The following is a 22,763-nucleotide window of genomic DNA, read 5'->3' as shown; positions in this document are numbered from 1 at the left end:
AACCCACTGAACACACTGAACACACTGAACACACTGAACACACTGAACCCACTGAACACACTGAACACACTGAACACACTGAACACACTGAACAAACTGAACACACTGAAACCACTGCACACACTGAACACACTGAACCCACTGAACCCACTGAACACTCAGAACCCACTGAACCCACTGAACACACTGAACACACTGAACCCACTGAACCCACTGAACACACTGAACACAATGAACCCACTGAACCCACTGAACCCACTGAACCCACTGAACCCACTGAACACACTGAACCCACTGAACCCAACTGAACACACTGAACCCACTGAAACCACTGAACACACTGAACCCACTGAACACACTGAACACACTGAACCCACTGAACCCACTGAACACACTGAACCCACTGAACCCACTGAACACACTGAACCCACTAAACCCACTGAAACAACTGAACCCACTGAACCCACTGAACACACTGAACCCACTGAACACACTGAACCCACTGAACCCACTGAACACACTGAACACACTGAACACACTGCACACACTGAACCCACTGCACACACTGAAACCACTGCACACACTGAACCCACTGAACACACTGAACACACTGAACCCACTGAACACACTGCACACACTGAACCCACTGCACACACTGAACGCACTGAAACCACTGCACACACTGAACACACTGAACCCACTGAACACACTGAACCCACTGAACCCTATGAACCCACTGCACACACAGAACACACTGAACCCACTGCACACACAGAACCCACTGAACACACTGAACCCACTGAACCCACTGCAGACACAGAACACACTGAACCCACTGCACACACAGAACCGACTGAACACACTGAACCCACTGAACACACTGAACCCACTGAACCCACTGAACACACTGAACACACTGAACACACTGCACACACTGAACCCACTGCACACACTGAACCCACTGAACACACTGCACACACTGAACCCACTGCACACACTGAACCCGCTGAACACACTGAACACACTGAACACACTGAAACCACTGAACCCACTGAACACACTGAACCCACTGAACACACTGAACCCACTGAACACACTGAAACCACTGCACACACTGAACACACTGAACCCACTGAACACTCTGAACCCACTGAACCAACTGAACACACTGAACACACTGAACCCACTGAACCCACTGAACACACTGAACACACTGAACCCACTGAACCCACTGAACCCACTGAACCCACTGAACACACTGAACCCACTGAACACACTGAACCCACTGAACCCACTGAACACACTGAACCCACTGAAAACACTGAACACACTGAACCCACTGAACACACTGAACACACTGAACCCACTGAACCCACTGAACACACTGAACCCACTGAACCCACTGAACACACTGAACCCACTGAACCCACTGAAACAACTGAACCCACTGAACCCACTGAACACACTGAACCCACTGAACACACTGAACCCACTGAACCCACTGAACACACTGAACACACTGAACACACTGCACACACTGAACCCACTGCACACACTGAAACCACTGCACACACTGAACCCACTGAACACACTGAACACACTGAACCCACTGAACACACTGCACACACTGAACCCACTGCACACACTGAACGCACTGAAACCACTGCACACACTGAACACACTGAACCCACTGAACACACTGAACCCACTGAACCCTCTGAACCCACTGCACACACAGAACACACTGAACACACTGCACACACAGAACCCACTGAACACACTGAACCCACTGAACCCACTGCAGACACAGAACACACTGAACCCACTGCACACACATAACCGACTGAACACACTGAACCCACTGAACACACTGAACCCACTGAACCCACTGAACACACTGAACACACTGAACACACTGCACACACTGAACCCACTGCACACACTGAACCCACTGAACACACTGCACACACTGAACCCACTGCACACACTGAACCCGCTGAACACACTGAACACACTGAACACACTGAAACCACTGAACCCACTGAACACACTGAACCCACTGAACACACTGAACCCACTGGACACACCGAACCCACTGCACACACTGAACACACTGAACCCACTGCACACACTGAACCCACTGAACCCACTGAACACACTGAACACACTGAACACACTGAACCCACTGGACACACTGCACCCACTGCACACACTGAATGCACTGAACCCACTGCACATACTGAACCCACTGAACCCACTGAACAAACTGAACCCACTGAACCCACTGAACCCACTGAACCCACTGAACCCACTGAACCCACTGCACACACTGTACCCACTGCACACACTGAAACCACTGCACACACTGAACCCACTGAACAAACTGAACTCACTGAACCCACTGAACACACTGCACACACTGAACCCACTGCACACACTGAACGCACTGAAACCACTGCACACACTGAACACACTGAACCCACTGAACACACTGAACCCACTGAACCCTCTGAACCCACTGCACACACAGAACACACTGAACCCACAGCACACACAGAACCCACTGAACACACTGAACCCACTTAACCTACTGCAGACACAGAACACACTGAACCCACTGCACACACAGAACCGACTGCACACACTGAACCCACTGCACACACTGAACACACTGAACCCACTGAACCCACTGAACACTCAGAACCCACTGAACCCACTGAACACACTGAACACACTGAACACACTGAACACACTGAACCCACTGAACACACTGAACACACTGAACACACTGAACACACTGAACACACTGAAACCACTGCACACACTGAACACACTGAACCCACTGAACCCACTGAACACTCTGAACCCACTGAACCCACTGAACACACTGAACACACTGAACCCACTGAACCCACTGAACACACTGAACAAACTGAACCCACTGAAACCACTGAACCCACTGAACCCACTGAACACACTGAACCCACTGAACACACTGAACCCACTGAACACACTGAACACACTGAACCCACTGAAACCACTGAACACACTGAACCCACTTAACACACTGAACACACTGAACCCACTGAACCCACTGAACACACTGAACCCACTGAACCCACTGAACACACTGAACCCACTGAACCCACTGAAACAACTGAACCCACTGAACCCAATGAACACACTGAACCCACTGAACACACTGAACCCACTGAACCCACTGAACACACTGAACACACTGAACACACTGCACACACTGAACCCACTGCACACACTGAAACCACTGCACACACTGAACCCACTGAACACACTGAACACACTGAACCCACTGAACACACTGCACACACTGAACCCACTGCACACACTGAACCCACTGCACACACTGAACCCACTGCACACACTGAACTCACTGAAACCACTGCACACACTGAACACACTGAACCCACTGAACACACTGAACCCACTGAACCCACTGAACCCACTGCACACACAGAACACACTGAACCCACTGCACACACAGAACCCACTGAACACACTGAACCCACTGAACCCACTGCAGACACAGAACACACTGAACCCACTGCACACACAGAACCGACTGCACACACTGAACCCACTGCACACACTGAACACACTGAACCCACTGAACCCACTGAACACTCAGAACCCACTGAACCCACAGAACACACTGAACACACTGAACACACTGAACACACTGAACCCACTGAACACACTGAACACACTGAACACACTGAACACACTGAACACACTGAAACCACTGCACACACTGAACACACTGAACCCACTGAACCCACTGAACACACTGAACACACTGAACCCACTGAACCCACTGAACACACTGAACACACTGAACCCACTGAACCCACTGAACCCACTGAACCCACTGAACACACTGAACCCACTGAACACACTGAACCCACTGAACACACTGAACCCACTGAAACCACTGAACACACTGAACCCACTGAACACACTGAACACACTGAACCCACTGAACCCACTGAACACACTGAACCCACTGAACACACTGAACCCACTGAACCCACTGAACCCACTGAACCCACTGAACCCACTGAACACACTGAACCCACTGAACACACTGATCCCACTGAACACACTGAACACACTGAACACACTGAACACACTGCACACACTGAACCCACTGCACACACTGAACCCACTGAACACACTGCACACACTGAACCCACTGCACACACTGAACCCGCTGAACACACTGAACACACTGAACACACTGAAACCACTGAACCCACTGAACACACTGAACCCACTGAACACACTGAACCCACTGTACACACTGAACCCACTGCACACACTGCACTCACTGAACACACTGAACACACTGAAACCACTGTACACACTGAAATCACTGCACACACTGAACACACTGAACCCACTGAACACACTGAAACCACTGAACACACTGAACCCACTGAACCCACTGAACACACTGAAACCACTGCACACACTGAACCCACTGAACACACTGAGCCCACTTCACACACTGAACCCTCTGCGCACACTGAACCCACTGCACACACTGAAACCACTGCACACACTGAACCCACTGAACACACTGAACACACTGAACACACTGAACCCACTGAACCCACTGAACACACTGAACACACTGAACACACTGAACCCAATGAACGCACTGAACCCACTGAACACACTGAACACACTGAACACACTGAACCCACTGAACGCACTGAACCCACTGAACACACTGAACACACTGAACCCACTGAACACACTGAACACACTGAACACACTGAACACACTGAACCCACTGGACACACTGCACCCACTGCACACACTGAATGCACTGAACCCACTGCACATACTGATCCCACTGAACCCACTGAACACACTGAACCCACTGAACCCACTGAACACACTGAACACACTGAACCCACTGAACCCACTGAACCCACTGAACCCACTGAACCCACTGAACACACTGAACCCACTGAACACACTGAACCCACTGAACCCACTGAACACACTGAACCCACTGAAACCACTGAACACACTGAACCCACTGAACACACTGAACACACTGAACCCACTGAACCCACTGAATACACTGAACCCACTGAACACACTGAACACACTGAACCCACTGAACCCACTGAACCCACTGAACCCACTGAACACACTGAACCCACTGAACCCACTGAACCCACTGAACCCACTGAACACACTGAACACACTGAACACACTGCACACACTGAACCCACTGCACACACTGAACCCACTGAACACACTGCACACACTGAACCCACTGCACACACTGAACCCGCTGAACACACTGAACACACTGAACACACTGAAACCACTGAACCCACTGAACACACTGAACCCACTGAACACACTGAACCCACTGTACACACTGAACCCACTGCACACACTGAACTCACTGAACCCACTGAACACACTGAAACCACTGTACACACTGAAATCACTGCACACACTGAACACACTGAACCCACTGAACACACTGAAACCACTGCACACACTGAACCCACTGAACCCACTGAACACACTGAAACCACTGCACACACTGAACCCACTGAACACACTGAACCCACTTCACACACTGAACCCACTGCACACACTGAACCCACTGCACACACTGAAACCACTGCACACACTGAACCCACTGAACACACTGAACACACTGAACACACTGAACACACTGAACCCACTGAACCCCCTGAACACACTGAACACACTGTACACACTGAACCCACTGAACGCACTGAACCCACTGAACACACTGAACACACTGAACACACTGAACCCACTGAACGCACTGAACCCACTGAACACACTGAACACACTGAACCCACTGAACCCACTGAACACACTGAACCCACTGAACACACTGAACACACTGAACCCACTGAACACACTGAACACACTGAAACCAGTGCACACACTGAACCCACTGAACACACTGAACCCACTGAACACACTGAACACACTGCACGCACTGAACACACTGAACCCACTGAACACACTGAACACACTGAACACACTGAACACACTGAACACACTGAACCCACTGAACACACTGAACACACTGAACCCACTGCACACACTGAACCCACTGAACCCACTGAACACACTGAACACACTGAACACACTGAACACACTGAACACACTGAACCCACTGGACACACTGCACCCACTGCACACACTGAATGCACTGAACCCACTGCACATACTGATCCCACTGAACCCACTGAACACACTGAACCCACTGAACCCACTGAACACACTGAACACACTGAACCCACTGAACCCACTGAACCCACTGAACCCACTGAACCCACTGAACACACTGAACCCACTGAACACACTGAACCCACTGAACCCACTGAACACACTGAACCCACTGAAACCACTGAACACACTGAACCCACTGAACACACTGAACACACTGAACCCACTGAACCCACTGAATACACTGAACCCACTGAACACACTGAACACACTGAACCCACTGAACCCACTGAACCCACTGAACCCACTGAACACACTGAACCCACTGAACCCACTGAACCCACTGAACCCACTGAACACACTGAACACACTGAACACACTGCACACACTGAACCCACTGCACACACTGAACCCACTGAACACACTGCACACACTGAACCCACTGCACACACTGAACCCGCTGAACACACTGAACACACTGAACACACTGAAACCACTGAACCCACTGAACACACTGAACCCACTGAACACACTGAACCCACTGTACACACTGAACCCACTGCACACACTGAACTCACTGAACCCACTGAACACACTGAAACCACTGTACACACTGAAATCACTGCACACACTGAACACACTGAACCCACTGAACACACTGAAACCACTGCACACACTGAACCCACTGAACCCACTGAACACACTGAAACCACTGCACACACTGAACCCACTGAACACACTGAACCCACTTCACACACTGAACCCACTGCACACACTGAACCCACTGCACACACTGAAACCACTGCACACACTGAACCCACTGAACACACTGAACACACTGAACACACTGAACACACTGAACCCACTGAACCCCCTGAACACACTGAACACACTGTACACACTGAACCCACTGAACGCACTGAACCCACTGAACACACTGAACACACTGAACACACTGAACCCACTGAACGCACTGAACCCACTGAACACACTGAACACACTGAACCCACTGAACCCACTGAACACACTGAACCCACTGAACACACTGAACACACTGAACCCACTGAACACACTGAACACACTGAAACCAGTGCACACACTGAACCCACTGAACACACTGAACCCACTGAACACACTGAACACACTGCACGCACTGAACACACTGAACCCACTGAACACACTGAACACACTGAACACACTGAACACACTGAACACACTGAACCCACTGAACACACTGAAGCCACTGAACACACTGAACCCACTGGACACACTGAACCCACTGCACACACTGAACACACTGAACCCACTGAACACACTGAACCCACTGGACACACTGAACCCACTGCACACACTGAACACGCTGAACCCACTGCACACACTGAACCCACTGCACACACTGAAACCACTGCACACACTGAACCCACTGAACACACTGAACACACTGAACCCACTGAACACACTGCACACACTGAACCCACTGCACACACTGAACGCACTGAAACCACTGCACACACTGAACACACTGAACCCACTGAACACACTGAACCCACTGAACCCTCTGAACCCACTGCACACACAGAACACACTGAACCCACTGCACACACAGAACCCACTGAACACACTGAACCCACTGCAGACACAGAACACACTGAACCCACTGCACACACTGAACCCACTGCACACACTGAACCCACTGCACACACATTAACACACTGAACCCACTGAACCCACTGAACACTCTGAACCCACTGAACCCACTGAACCCACTGAACACACTGAACACACTGAACCCACTGAACACACTGAACACACTGAACACACTGAACACACTGAACACACTGAAACCACTGCACACACTGAACACACTGAACCCACTGAACCCACTGAACACTCTGAACCCACTGAACCCACTGAACACACTGAACACACTGAACCCACTGAACCCACTGAACACACTGAACACACTGAACCCACTGAACCCACTGAACCCACTGAACCCACTGAACCCACTGAACACACTGAACCCACTGAACACACTGAACCCACTGAACCCACTGAACACACTGAACCCACTGAACCCACTGAACACACTGAACCCACTGAACACACTGAACACACTGAACCCACTGAACCCACTGAACACACTGAACCCACTGAACACACTGAACACACTGAACCCACTGAACCCACTGAACCCACTGAACCCACTGAACCCACTGAACACACTGAACCCACTGAACACACTGAACCCACTGAACCCACTGAACACACTGAACACACTGAACACACTGCACACACTGAACCCACTGCACACACTGAACCCACTGAACACACTGCACACACTGAACCCACTGCACACACTGAACCCGCTGAACACACTGAACACACTGAACACCCCGAAACCACTGAACCCACTGAACACATCTGAACCCACTGAACACACTGAACCCACTGTACACACTGAACCCACTGCACACACTGAACTCACTGAACCCACTGAACACACTGAAACCACTGTACACACTGAAATCACTGCACACACTGAACACACTGAACCCACTGAACACACTGAAACCACTGCACACACTGAACCCACTGAACCCACTGAACACACTGAAACCACTGCAAACACTGAACCCACTGAACACACTGAACCCACTTCACACACTGAACCCACTGCACACACTGAACCCACTGCACACACTGAAACCACTGCACACACTGAACCCACTGAACACACTGAACACACTGAACACACTGAACCCACTTCACACACTGAACACACTGAAACCACTGCACACACTGAACACACTGAACCCTCTGAACACACTGAACCCACTGAACCCTCTGAACCCACTGCACACACAGACCCCACTGAACACACTGAACCCACTGAACACACTGAACACACTGAACACACTGAACCCACTGAACACACTGAACCCACTGAACCCACTGAACCCACTGAACCCACTGCACGCACTGAACACACTGAACCCACTGAACCCACTGAACACACTGAACACACTGAACACACTGAACACACTGAACCCACTGAACACACTGAACACACTGAACCCACTGAACCCACTGAACACACTGAACCCACTGAATCCACTGAACCCACTGAACCCACTGCACGCACTGAACACACTGAACCCACTGCACACACTGAACCCACTGAACCCACTGCACACACTGAACCCACTGCACACACTGAACCCACTGCGCACAGTGACCACATTTTTAAAATTTCATTCCTGGAATGTGTGTGTTGCTGCCTATCCCATCATTTATTGCCCATCCCTAATTGCCTATTAGAAGGTGGCCTTGAGCTGCCTTCCTGAACTGCTGTAGTCCATATGATGTAGGTACACCCTGTTGTTGGGGAGGGAGTTACAGGATTTAGACCCAGCGACAGTGAAGCAACGGCGATATATTTCCAAGTCAGGATGGTGAGTGACTTGCAGGGGAGCTTCCAGGTAGTGATGTTCCCATGTGTCTGCTGCCCTTGACTTCTAGATGGTAGCAGTCATGGGTTTGGAAGGTGCTGACATCGAGCCTTCGTGAGTTCTTGAAGTACATCTTGTAGATGGTACACACTTCTTCCACCGTCCATTGGTGGTGGAGGGAGTGAATATTTGTGGATGTGGTGCCAATCAAATGGACTGCATTGCCCTGGATGGTGTCAAGCGTCTTGAGTGTTGTTGGAGCTGCACTCATCCAGGCAAGTGGGGAGTATTCCATCACACTCCTGACTTGTGACTTGTAGATGGTGAACAGGCTTTGAGGAATCAGCAGGTGGGTTACTCACCTCTGACTTGTTTTTATAGCCACAGTGTATATATGGTTACTCCAGTTTAGTTTCTGGTCAATGGAAACCCCCAGGATGTTGATAGTGGGGGATTCAGCGATAGTAATGCCATTGAACATCAGGGGATGATGGGTAGATTCTCTGTTGTTGGAGATGGTCATTGCCTGACATTTGTGTGGCATGAATGTTACTTGCCACTTGTCAGCCTAAGCCTGGATATTGTCCAGCTCCTACTGCATTTGGACATGGACTGCTTCAGTATCTGAGGAGTCACAAATGGTGCGGAACATTGTGCAATCATCAGCGAACATCCCCACTTCTAACCTTATGATGGAAAGAAGGTCATTGATGAAGCAGCTGAAGATGGTTGGGCCGAGGACACTACCCTAAGGAACTCCTGCAGTGATGTCTTTGAACTGAGATGATTGACCTCCAACAACCACGGCCATCTTTCTTTCTGCTAGGAATGACTCCAACTAGCAGAGAGTTTTCCCCCAATTCCCACTAACTCCAGTTTTGCTGGGGCTCCCTGATGCCACACTCGGTCAAATGCTGCCTTGATGTCAAGGGCAGTCACTCTTTCCTCAACCCTGGAGTTCAGCTCTTTTGTCCATGTTTGAACCAAGTCTGTCATGAGGTCAGGAGCTGAGTGGCCCTGGCAGAACCCAAACTGAGCGTCAGGGAGCAGGTTATTGCTAAGCAAGTGCCACTTGATAGCACTGTTGATGACCCCTTCCATCACTTTACTGATGATGGAGAGTAGACTGATGGGGTGGTAATTGGCTGGGTTGTACTTGTCCTGCTTTTTGTGTACAGGACATACCTGGGCAATTTTCCACATAGCTGGGTAGATGCCAGTGTTGTAGCTGTACTGGAACAGTTTGGCTAGGGACGCAGCAAGTCCTGGAGCATAAGTCTTCAGTACTATCGCTGGAATATTATCAGGGCCCATAGCCTTTGCAGTATCCAGTGCCTTCAGCCGTTTCTTTATATCACGTGGAGTGAATTAAATTGGCTGAAGACTGGCATCTGTGAAGCTGGGGCCCTCTGGAGGAGGCTGAGATGGATCATCCACTCGGCACTTCTGGCTGAAGATTGTAGCAAATGCTTCAGCCTTATCTTTTGTACTGATGTGCTGGGCTCCCCCGTCATTGGGGATGGGGATGCACCCACTTCCACTGAAGCTGGCACACAGCAGCAGGCTGCATAATGACTCAGCAACTGAGGGATAGGGCACAGAGGTTGTTAGATATGGCCCTGGGACTGTAGTAAAGGAGGAGGGATGCCCCTGTTATGCGGTGAAGAAGGAGTCCACTTCACCCTTCTTGCCCTCTCGCATGGAGACCAATGGGTTCCCCTAGCAAGATGCTGTAACCAAGCCCTCCCTTTCTCTTGGTAACTCTTATAAGGCAATAATAAGGTGGAGTACCATAGCATGTACTCTTTTTAGGTGAATTCCTCAAGGAATTTCCAGAATTCCTTAAGTGTTGGTGACGCCTTGGCCAAGTTCTTCGGAAAGCCTTCCAATGTGTTTCAAAGTTCACAGCACCATCAGAAATGAACACAAAATAGTGAATACCCCTTTAAGTAGCACTTGAAATCCATATCAATAGCTCGTTTACTCCTAAACAAGCTATTTGCTGCTAGGAGAGGGCTCCTAATGGCTGTTCCTCACACTGGCTTCAACCCCTTTACCAAGATGGAGTCTTGTGCTAGACCAATGGCTGAGCTCAAGACCCCAGCTTGGCCATGTCGCCAAATTGTTAGCTCTAGAACTCTGCCAAAATTCACACCCTGCTCCCCACCCCGCCGCCGCCCTTCTTTTATCTGATTATATTCCTGGGAAGCACCTATGGATGTTTAGTAAAATTCAAGGCACTATATAAATACAAGTGGCTGTTTTTGAAAGGGTATGTTTATCCTTTACTGGGATCTAAGTCGTTAAAATTCCAGATTTGGGTGCTACTGCAGGAAAACCCGGGTTTCCGGACAGAACACTCTGTTGCATGAGACATTGGCACTTATGTGTTCCAGGTAATGAGATTAAGCAATAGAATCCCAAATCCACAAACAGAGTGAGGCTGCCAGTGAGTTATCATGTTTATTGACATAGTGCGCTTCTATCATCACTTCCAGCAAAATGGTCCGAATTCGCAGAAGATCATCTGGCAGAGGTTCACAGTGTTAAAAACAATGAGAGATTGCACTCATAGCAAGGTCCAGTTTAACTCTTTCTGGTCAGACCACATCTTGCAGTAAATCCACTAGGGAGGCCACCATTGCTTGCAGCACTTCTGCAGTAGGGTTCACTCTCTGTACACAGAGGCCGCTGTTAGACATGTGTGGGCCTGATAGGTCATAGCTATGAAGCCTTGCGGTGTCGGGTAGCCTGCTGTCATCTGCCAAGGTTCACACCTGAATAGTGGCCAGTTGGGAAAAGCGGCTGACTCCTGGAGCATGCTCTGTGGAACAGTGCCCAAGAGAGGGAGATGAGACCTTCAAGAAAGTGACAGGACAAGTGAAAGTTGGTTCAAAAAGAAACAAAAACAGAAACTGCTTTCCAAAGCCATGATGGCACACAGAGGCCCCAGAGTTTAGGGGCATCGGGAGTGGGAGGGAGCAGAGGAAAGGAGTGTGTGATATTAACTTTGTAAAGAAAACTCTCCTGTCGGTTTCCCATACACCAGCTAGGCCAATAGGCAGAGTACCTGCCCCCTTGGATGGGGAAGCCTATAACGCAAGGCCACAGCTACGGGGCACCGAGAGAGCGAGAGCTACGGCAAGGCTCTCCTGGTTGGAGAAGGGAGAAGGTCATGGCCAGGGTACAGGCATTGTGGAGACTGAGAGCGTGAAGGTGGAGTAAGATCACAGGGAGATTAGCAATCGGGCAGCAGTTCAGTCTATGTAATGTGTTCACTACATGCAAGGGGTTATTTACAGTGTGGGTGGAATGTGGAATTTAATTCCCCCCTGGGTCTGGGCTGAGATGCAGGGATGGGGGAAGGGGATTGCTGTAGTGTGGGGAGCAAAGGCGGGGGTGGAGTGCCTGTTGCCTTCCTGACTCCCCCCGTTTCAGTCTGGGGTGGGGTAGGCTAAGGATGATCTTCCCATCCCTGAAGGTTAATTGATGCCCATGGGTGGCTGATTAAAGGCCACTTAAAAGGCTCATCCTGCTGTCTCTACCAGCAGTCTGGAAGGGGATGGGATGGAATGGGCTGGGGCTGGGGCTGGGGCTGGGGCTGGGGCTGGGGCTGGGGCTGGGGCTGGGGCTGGGGCTGGGGCTGGGGCTGGGGCTGGGGCTGGGGCTGGGGCTGGGGCTGGGGCTGCCATATGATGCGCTACTGAAAAAACCTCCACCTTCCATACCGACCCACTCCTTCGCTGAACCTGTCTGGCTGGACAAGGCATGCCTGATCTATTCACTGTGTTCGGGGATAGTTCCATTGTGTCTGCTCCAGGGACTCTCGCAGTGCCAGCAGTGGCCAGTGCTCTCAGTGGTGCTGCAGGCACTGAAGAGATGACTGGAAGCTCTTGAGAGCAAGCTCCTTGCATTTAAACTCAGGAGAAAGCTGACAGCAGAAGGGAAACCGTTTGATTGACATTAAATCATGTTGAGTCTCCCAGACATGGCCGTGGTGCAGTTACCACTGCTTTTCCAGCCAGCGATCCGGATCACTCTTGCAACCAATCAATACCCATTGTGTGCAGTGTGTTCAGTGGGTTCTATGAGTGCAGTGAGGTCAGTGTGTGCAGTGTGTGCAGTGAGGTCAGTGTATACAGTGTGCGCAGAGGGTTCAATGGGTTCAGTGCATGTAGTGGGTCTAGTGGGTTCTGTGCATGCAGTAAGTTCAGTGCATACAGCGTGTGCAGTGGATTCAGTGGTTACAGGGGTACAGTGCGTTATTGGGTTCAGCACGTGTAGTGGGTTCAGTGGGCTCAGTGGGTGCAGTGTGCATCAGGTTCAGTGGACAGCCGTGGGTTCAGAATTTGCAGTGTTTGCAGTGTGTTCAGTGGGTTCAGTGGGTTCAGTGGGTTCAGTGAGTTCAGTGTGTGCAGTGGGTTCAGTGTGTGCAGTGTGTGCAGTGTGTGCAGTGTGTGCAGTGTGTTCAGTGTGTTCAGTGTGTTCAGTGTGTGCAGTGGGTTCAGTGTGTGCAGTGGGTTCAGTGGGCTCAGTGGGTGCAGTGTGTGCAGTGGGTTCAGTGTGTGCACCAGGTTCAGTGGACAGCCGTGGGTTCAGAATTTGCAGTGTTTGCAGTGGGTTCAATGGGTTCAGTGGGTTAAGTGGGTTCAGTGGGTTCAGTGTGTTCAGTGGGTTCAGTGTGTGCAGTGGGTTCAGTGTGTGTAGTGGGTGCAGTGTGTGCAGTGGGTTCAGTGTGTGCAGTTGGTTCAGTGTGTGCAGTGGGTTCAGTGTGTACAGTGGGTTCAAGATGTACAGTGTGTGCAGTGGGTTCAGTGTGTGCAGTGGGTTCAGTGTGTGCAGTGGGTTCAGTGTGTGCAGTGGGTTCAGTGTGTGCAGTGGGTTCAGAGTGTGTAGTGGGTTCAGTGCGTACAGTGGGTTCAGTGTGTGCAGTGAAATCAGTGTGTACAGTGTATGTAGTGGGTTCAGTGTGTGTTAGTGGGCTCAGTGTGCGTAGTGGGTTCAGTGTGTGTAGTGGGTTCAGTGTGTGTAGTGGGTTCAGTGTGTGCAGTGGTTTCAGTGTGTGCAGTGGGTTCAGTGGGTTCGGTGGGTTCAGTGTGTTCAGTGGGTTCAGTGGTTCAGTGTGTGCAGTGGGTTCAGTGGGTTCGGTGGGTTCAATGTGTTCAGTGGGTTCAGTGGTTCAGTGTGTGCAGTGGGTTCAGTGTGTGCAGTGGGTTCAGTGGGTTCAGTGGGTTCAGTGTGTCCAGTGGGTTCAGTGTGTGCAGTGGGTTCAGTGTGTTCAGTGAGTTCAGTGGGTTCAGTGGGTTCAGTGTGTGCAGTGGGTTCAGTGGTTCAGTGTGTGCAGTGGGTTCAGTGTGTTCAGTGAGTTCAGTGGGTTCAGTGGGTTCAGTGTGTTCAGTGGGTTCAGTGGTTCAGTGTGTGCAGTGGGTTCAGTGTGTGCAGTGGGTTCAGTGGGTTCAGTGGGTTCAGTGTGTTCAGTGTGTTCAGTGGGTTCAGTGGGTTCAGTGTGTGCAGTGGGTTCAGTGTGTTCAGTGTGTTCAGTGGGTTCAGTGTGTTCAGTGGGTTCAGTGTGTTCAGTGGGTTCAGTGTGTTCAGTGTGTGCAGTGGGTTCAGTGTGTGTAGTGGGTTCAGTGGGTGCAGTGGGTGCAGTGGGTTCAGTGTGTGCAGTGGGTTCAGTGTGTCCAGTGGGTTCAGTGTGTCCAGTGGGTTCAGTGTGTGCAGTGGGTTCAGTGTGTTCAGTGGGTTCAGTGTGTTCAGTGAGTTCAATGTGTTCAGTGTGTGCAGTGGGTTCAGTGTGTGCAGTGGGTTCAGTGTGTGCAGTGGGTTCAGTGTGTGCAGTGGGTTCAGTGTGTGTAGTGGGTTCAGTGTGTGCAGTGGGTTCAGTGTGTTCAGTGTGTTCAGTGTGTTCAGTGTGTTCAGTGTGTTCAGTGTGTGCAGTGGGTTCAGTGTGTTCAGTGCGTTCAGTGGGCTCAGTGGGTACAGTGGGTTCAGTGTGTGCAGTGGGTTCAGTGGGCTCAGTGTGTGCAGTGGGTTCAGTGGGCTCAGTGGGTGCAGTGTGCACCAGGTTCAGTGGACAGCCTTGGGTTCAGAATTTGCTGTGTTTGCAGTGGGTTCAGAGTGTTCAGAGTGTTCAGTGTGTTCAGTGTGTTCAGTGTGTTCAGTGTGTTCAGTGTGTTCAGTGTGTTCAGTGTGTTCAGTGTGTTCAGTGTGTGCAGTGGGTTCAGTGTGTGTAGTGGGTTCAGTGGGTACAGTGGGTGCAGTGGGTTCAGTGTGTGCAGTGGTTTCAGTGTGTGCAGTGGTTTCAGTGTGTGCAGTGGGTTCAGTGTGTGCAGTGGGTTCAGTGTGTGCAGTGGTTTCAGTGTGTGCAGTGGTTTCAGTGTGTGCAGTGGTTTCAGTGTGTGCAGTGGGTTCAGTGTGTGCAGTGGGTTCAGTGTGTGCAGTGGGTTCAGTGTGTGCAGTGGGTTCAGTGTGTGTAGTGGGTTCAGTGTGTGTAGTGGGTTCAGTGTGTGCAGTGGGTTCAGTGTGTACAGTGGGTTCAAGATGTACAGTGTGTGCAGTGGGTTCAGTGTGTGCAGTGGATTCAGTGTGTGTAGTGGGTTCAGTGTGTGTAGTGTGTTCAGTGTGTGTAGTGGGTTCAGTGTGTGCAGTGGGTTCAGTGTGTGTAGTGGGTTCAGTGTGTGCAGTGGTTTCAGTGTGTGCAGTGGTTTCAGTGTGTGCAGTGGGTTCAGTGTGTGCAGTGGGTTCAGTGTGTGCAGTGGTTTCAGTGTGTGCAGTGGTTTCAGTGTGTGCAGTGGTTTCAGTGTGTGCAGTGGGTTCAGTGTGTGCAGTGGGTTCAGTGTGTGCAGTGGGTTCAGTGTGTGTAGTGGGTTCAGTGTGTGTAGTGGGTTCAGTGTGTGCAGTGGGTTCAGTGTGTACAGTGGGTTCAAGATGTACAGTGTGTGCAGTGGGTTCAGTGTGTGCAGTGGGTTCAGTGTGTGTAGTGGGTTCAGTGTGTGTAGTGGGTTCAGTGTGTGTAGTGGGTTCAGTGTGTGCAGTGGGTTCAGTGTGTGTAGTGGGTTCAGTGTGTGCAGTGCGTTCAGAGTGTGTAGTGGGTTCAGTGCGTACAGTGGGTTCAGTGTGTGCAGTGAGATCAGTGTGTACAGTGTATGTAGTGGGTTCAGTGTGTGTTAGTGGGTTCAGTTTGTGTAGTGGGTTCAGTGTGTGTAGTGGGTTCAGTGTGTGTAGTGGGTTCAGTGTGTGTAGTGGGTTCAGTGTGTGCAGTGGTTTCAGTGTGTGCATTGGGTTCATTGTGTGTCGTGGGTTTAGTGTGTACAGTGGGTTCAGTGGGTTCAGTGTGTGCAGTGGGTTCAGTGGGTTCAGTGTGTTCAGTGTGTTCAGTGTGTGCAGTGGGTTCAGTGTGTTCAGTGTGTTCAGTGGGTTCTGTGTGTGCAGTGTGTTCAGTGTGTTCAGTGTGTTCAGTGGGTTCTGTGTGTGCAGTGGGTTCAGTGTGTGCAGTGGGTTCAGTGTGTGCAGTGGGTTCAGTGTGTGCAGCGGGTGTAGTGGGTTCAGTGTGTGCAGTGGGTTCAGTGGGTTCAGTGTGTTCAGTGTGTGCAGTGGGTTCAGTGTGTGCAGTGGGTTCAGTGTGTGCAGTGGGTTCAGTGTGTGCAGTGGGTTCGGTGTGTACAGTGTGTACAGTGGGTTCACTGTGTACAGTGGGTTCAGTGTGTACAGTGGGTTATGTGTGTGCAGTGGGTGCAGTGGGTTCAGTGTGTGCAGTGGGTGTAGTGTGTGCAATTTTGTACTGGGTTCAGTGTGTTCAGTGGGTTCAGTGTGTTCAGTGGGTTCAGTGGGTTCAGTGTGTGCAGTGGGTTCAGTGGGTTCAGTGGGTTCGGTGGGTTCAGTGTGTTCAGTGGGCTCAGTGGTTCAATGTGTGCAGTGGGTTCAGTGTGTGCAGTGGGTTCAGTGGGTTCAGTGAGTTCAGTGGGTTCAGTGGGTTCAGTGTGTGCAGTGGGTTCAGTGTGTGCAGTGGGTTCAGTGTGTGCAGTGGGTTCAGTGTGTGCAGTGGGTTCAGTGTGTGTAGTGGGTTCAGTGTGTGCAGTGGGTTCAGTGTGTGCAGTGGGTTCAGTGTGTGCATTGGGTTCAGTGTGTGCAGTGGGTCCAGTGTGTGTAGTGGGTTCAGTGTGTGTAGTGGGTTCAGTGTGTGTAGTGGGTTCAGTGTGTGCAGTGGGTTCAGTGTGTGCAGTGGGTTCAGTGTGTGCAGTGGGTTCAGTGTGTGCAGTGGGTTCAGTGTGTGCAGTGGGTTCAGTGTGTGCAGTGGGTTCAGTGTGTCCAGTGGGTTCAGTGTGTCCAGTGGGTTCAGTGTGTGCAGTGGGTTCAGTGTGTTCAGTGGGTTCAGTGTGTTCAGTGAGTTCAATGTGTTCAGTGTGTGCAGTGGGTTCAGTGTGTGCAGTGGGTTCAGTGTGTGCAGTGGGTTCAGTGTGTGCAGTGGGTTCAGTGTGTGTAGTGGGTTCAGTGTGTTCAGTGTGTTCAGTGTGTTCAGTGTGTTCAGTGTGTTCAGTGTGTGCAGTGGGTTCAGTGTGTTCAGTGCGTTCAGTGGGCTCAGTGGGTACAGTGGGTTCAGTGTGTGCAGTGGGTTCAGTGGGCTCAGTGTGTGCAGTGGGTTCAGTGGGCTCAGTGGGTGCAGTGTGCACCAGGTTCAGTGGACAGCCTTGGGTTCAGAATTTGCTGTGTTTGCAGTGGGTTCAGAGTGTTCAGAGTGTTCAGAGTGTTCAGTGTGTTCAGTGTGTTCAGTGTGTTCAGTGTGTTCAGTGTGTTCAGTGTGTTCAGTGTGTGCAGTGGGTTCAGTGTGTGTAGTGGGTTCAGTGGGTGCAGTGGGTGCAGTGGGTTCAGTGTGTGCAGTGGTTTCAGTGTGTGCAGTGGTTTCAGTGTGTGCAGTGGTTTCAGTGTGTGCAGTGGGTTCAGTGTGTGCAGTGGGTTCAGTGTGTGCAGTGGTTTCAGTGTGTGCAGTGGTTTCAGTGTGTGCAGTGGTTTCAGTGTGTGCAGTGGGTTCAGTGTGTGCAGTGGGTTCAGTGTGTGCAGTGGGTTCAGTGTGTGCAGTGGTTTCAGTGTGTGCAGTGGGTTCAGTGTGTGCAGTGGGTTCAGTGTGTGTAGTGGGTTCAGTGTGTGCAGTGGGTTCAGTGTGTTCAGTGTGTTCAGTGTGTTCAGTGTGTTCAGTGTGTTCAGTGTGTGCAGTGGGTTCAGTGTGTTCAGTGCGTTCAGTGGGCTCAGTGGGTACAGTGGGTTCAGTGTGTGCAGTGGGTTCAGTGGGCTCAGTGTGTGCAGTGGGTTCAGTGGGCTCAGTGGGTGCAGTGTGCACCAGGTTCAGTGGACAGCCTTGGGTTCAGAATTTGCTGTGTTTGCAGTGGGTTCAGAGTGTTCAGTGTGTTCAGTGTGTTCAGTGTGTTCAGTGTGTTCAGTGTGTTCAGTGTGTTCAGTGTGTTCAGTGTGTTCAGTGTGTTCAGTGTGTTCAGTGTGTTCAGTGTGTTCAGTGTGTTCAGTGTGTGCAGTGGGTTCAGTGTGTGTAGTGGGTTCAGTGGGTGCAGTGGGTGCAGTGGGTTCAGTGTGTGCAGTGGTTTCAGTGTGTGCAGTGGTTTCAGTGTGTGCAGTGGGTTCAGTGTGTGCAGTGGGTTCAGTGTGTGCAGTGGTTTCAGTGTGTGCAGTGGTTTCAGTGTGTGCAGTGGTTTCAGTGTGTGCAGTGGGTTCAGTGTGTGCAGTGGGTTCAGTGTGTGCAGTGGGTTCAGTGTGTGCAGTGGGTTCAGTGTGTGTAGTGGGTTCAGTGTGTGTAGTGGGTTCAGTGTGTGCAGTGGGTTCAGTGTGTACAGTGGGTTCAAGATGTACAGTGTGTGCAGTGGGTTCAGTGTGTGCAGTGGGTTCAGTGTGTGTAGTGGGTTCAGTGTGTGTAGTGTGTTCAGTGTGTGTAGTGGGTTCAGTGTGTGCAGTGGGTTCAGTGTGTGTAGTGGGTTCAGCGTGTGCAGTGGTTTCAGTGTGTGCAGTGGTTTCAGTGTGTGCAGTGGGTTCAGTGTGTGCAGTGGGTTCAGTGTGTGCAGTGGTTTCAGTGTGTGCAGTGGTTTCAGTGTGTGCAGTGGTTTCAGTGTGTGCAGTGGGTTCAGTGTGTGCAGTGGGTTCAGTGTGTGCAGTGGGTTCAGTGTGTGTAGTGGGTTCAGTGTGTGTAGTGGGTTCAGTGTGTGCAGTGGGTTCAGTGTGTACAGTGGGTTCAAGATGTACAGTGTGTGCAGTGGGTTCAGTGTGTGCAGTGGGTTCAGTGTGTGTAGTGGGTTCAGTGTGTGTAGTGGGTTCAGTGTGTGTAGTGGGTTCAGTGTGTGCAGTGGGTTCAGTGTGTGTAGTGGGTTCAGTGTGTGCAGTGGGTTCAGAGTGTGTAGTGGGTTCAGTGCGTACAGTGGGTTCAGTGTGTGCAGTGAGATCAGTGTGTACAGTGTATGTAGTGGGTTCAGTGTGTGTTAGTGGGTTCAGTTTGTGTAGTGGGTTCAGTGTGTGTAGTGGGTTCAGTGTGTGTAGTGGGTTCAGTGTGTGTAGTGGGTTCAGTGTGTGCAGTGGTTTCAGTGTGTGCATTGGGTTCATTGTGTGTCGTGGGTTTAGTGTGTACAGTGGGTTCAGTGGGTTCAGTGTGTGCAGTGGGTTCAGTGGGTTCAGTGTGTTCAGTGTGTTCAGTGTGTGCAGTGGGTTCAGTGTGTTCAGTGTGTTCAGTGGGTTCTGTGTGTGCAGTGTGTTCAGTGTGTTCAGTGTGTTCAGTGGGTTCTGTGTGTGCAGTGGGTTCAGTGTGTGCAGTGGGTTCAGTGTGTGCAGTGGGTGTAGTGGGTTCAGTGTGTGCAGTGGGTTCAGTGGGTTCAGTGTGTTCAGTGTGTGCAGTGGGTTCAGTGTGTGCAGTGGGTTCAGTGTGTGCAGTGGGTTCAGTGTGTGCAGTGGGTTCGGTGTGTACAGTGTGTACAGTGGGTTCACTGTGTACAGTGGGTTCAGTGTGTACAGTGGGTTATGTGTGTGCAGTGGGTGCAGTGGGTTCAGTGTGTGCAGTGGGTGTAGTGTTTGCAATTTTGTACTGGGTTCAGTGTGTTCAGTGGGTTCAGTGTGTTCAGTGGGTTCAGTGGGTTCAGTGTGTGCAGTGGGTTCAGTGGGTTCAGTGGGTTCGGTGGGTTCAGTGTGTTCAGTGGGCTCAGTGGTTCAATGTGTGCAGTGGGTTCAGTGTGTGCAGTGGGTTCAGTGGGTTCAGTGAGTTCAGTGGGTTCAGTGGGTTCAGTGTGTGCAGTGGGTTCAGTGTGTGCAGTGGGTTCAGTGTGTGCAGTGGGTTCAGTGTGTGCAGTGGGTTCAGTGTGTGTAGTGGGTTCAGTGTGTGCAGTGGGTTCAGTGTGTGCAGTGGGTTCAGTGTGTGCATTGGGTTCAGTGTGTGCAGTGGGTCCAGTGTGTGTAGTGGGTTCAGTGTGTGTAGTGGGTTCAGTGTGTGCAGTGGGTTCAGTGTGTGCAGTGGGTTCAGTGTGTGCAGTGGGTTCAGTGTGTGCAGTGGGTTCAGTGTGTGCAGTGGGTTCAGTGTGTGCAGTGGGTTCAGTGTGTGCAGTGGGTTCAGTGTGTGCAGTGGGTTCAGTGTGTGCAGTGGGTTCAGTGTGTGCAGTGGGTTCAGTGTGTGCAGTGGGTTCAGTGTGTGTAGTGGGTTCAGTGTGTGCAGTGAGATCAGTGTGTACAGTGTATGTAGTGGGTTCAGTGTATGTTAGTGGGTTCAGTGTGTGTAGTGGGTTCAATGTGTGTAATGGGTTCAGTGTGTGTAGTGGGTTCAGTGTGTGCAGTGGTTTCATTGTGTGTAGTGGGTTTAGTGTGTACAGTGGGTTCAGTGGGTTCAGTGTGTGCAGTGGGTTCAGTGTGTGCAGTGGTTTCAGTGGGTTCAGTGTGTTCAGTGTGTGCAGTGGGTTCAGTGTGTTCAGTGGGTTCTGTGTGTGCAGTGGTTCAGTGTGTGCAGCGGGTGTAGTGGGTACAGTGTGTGCAGTGGCTTCAGTGTATGCAGTGGGTTCAGTGGGTTCAGTGTGTGCAGTGGGTTCAGTGGGTTCAGTGTGTGTAGTAGGTTCAGCCTGTTCAGTATGTTCAGTGTGTGCAGTGGGTTCAGTGTGTTCAGTGGGTTCAGTGTGTGCAGTGGGTTCAGTGTGTGCAGTGGGTTCAGTGTGTACAGTGTGTACAGTGGGTTCACTGTGTACAGTGGGTTATGTGTGTGCAGTGGGTGCAGTGGGTTCAGTGTGTGCAGGGGGTGTAGTGTGTGCAATGGTGTAGTGGGTTCAGTGTGTGCAGTGGGTTCAGTGTGTGCGGTGGGTTCAGTGTGTACAGTGGGTTCAGTGTGTATAGTGGGTTATGTGTGTGCAGTGGGTGCTGTGGGTTCAGTCTGTGCAGTGGTTGTAGTGTGTGCAATGGGTGTAGTGTGTTCAGTGTGTGCAGTGGGTTCAGTGTGTGCAGTGGGTTCAGTGTGTGCAGTGGGTTCAGTAGGTTCAGTGTGTGCAGTGGGTTCAGTGTGTGCAGTGGGTTCAGCGTGTGCAGTGGGTTCAGCGTGTGTAGTGTGTACAATGTGTGTAGTGGGTTCAGTGTGTGTAATGGGTTCAGTGCGTGTAGTGGGTTCAGCGTGTGTAGTGGGTTCAGCGTGTGTAGTGGGTTCAGCGTGTGCAGTGGGTTCAGCGTGTGTAGTGGGTTCAGCGTGTGCAGTGGTTTCAGTGTGTGCAGTGGTTTCAGTGTGTGCAGTGGTTTCAGTGTGTGCAGTGGTTTCAGTGTGTGCAGTGGGTTCAGCGTGTGCAGTGGGTTCAGTGTGTGCAGTGGGTTCAGTGTGTGCAATGGGTTCAGTGTGTGCAGTGTGAGCAGTGTGTTCAGTAGATTTAGAGTGCTCAGAGTATGCGGCGTGCTCAGAGTGTGCAGGGTGTTCAGTAGGTTCAGTGTGTGCAGATGGTTCAGTTCTTTAATTGTGTGCAATGTTTTCAGTGGGTTCCGTGTTTGCAGTGAGTTCAGTGATGAAACTGTGCATGTTCTTGTGGAGAGAGAAAT

The 22,763-nt window shown here is 51.1% G+C and overlaps 1 protein-coding gene across 1 annotated transcript in view; it reads left to right on the top strand.

Moving 5' to 3' along the window:
- The window catches only part of LOC144688000 (uncharacterized), a gene marked incomplete at its 5' end in the record, with an annotated part of 92,369 nt that extends 80,724 nt beyond the window's left edge, over positions 1–11,645 (top strand). Inside the window, one exon of the mRNA XM_078554654.1 lies at positions 11,535–11,645. Coding sequence (XP_078410780.1) covers positions 11,535–11,645 — 111 coding nt within the window. The remainder of the gene's footprint in view (positions 1–11,534) is intronic.
- Positions 11,646–22,763: the final 11,118 nt, after the last annotated feature.

Source organism: Cetorhinus maximus, chromosome 12 (assembly GCF_964194155.1).
Source record: "Cetorhinus maximus chromosome 12, sCetMax3.hap1.1, whole genome shotgun sequence".
NCBI lineage: Eukaryota > Metazoa > Chordata > Chondrichthyes > Lamniformes > Cetorhinidae > Cetorhinus > Cetorhinus maximus.
This window is presented reverse-complemented; position numbering and strand designations above follow the sequence as displayed.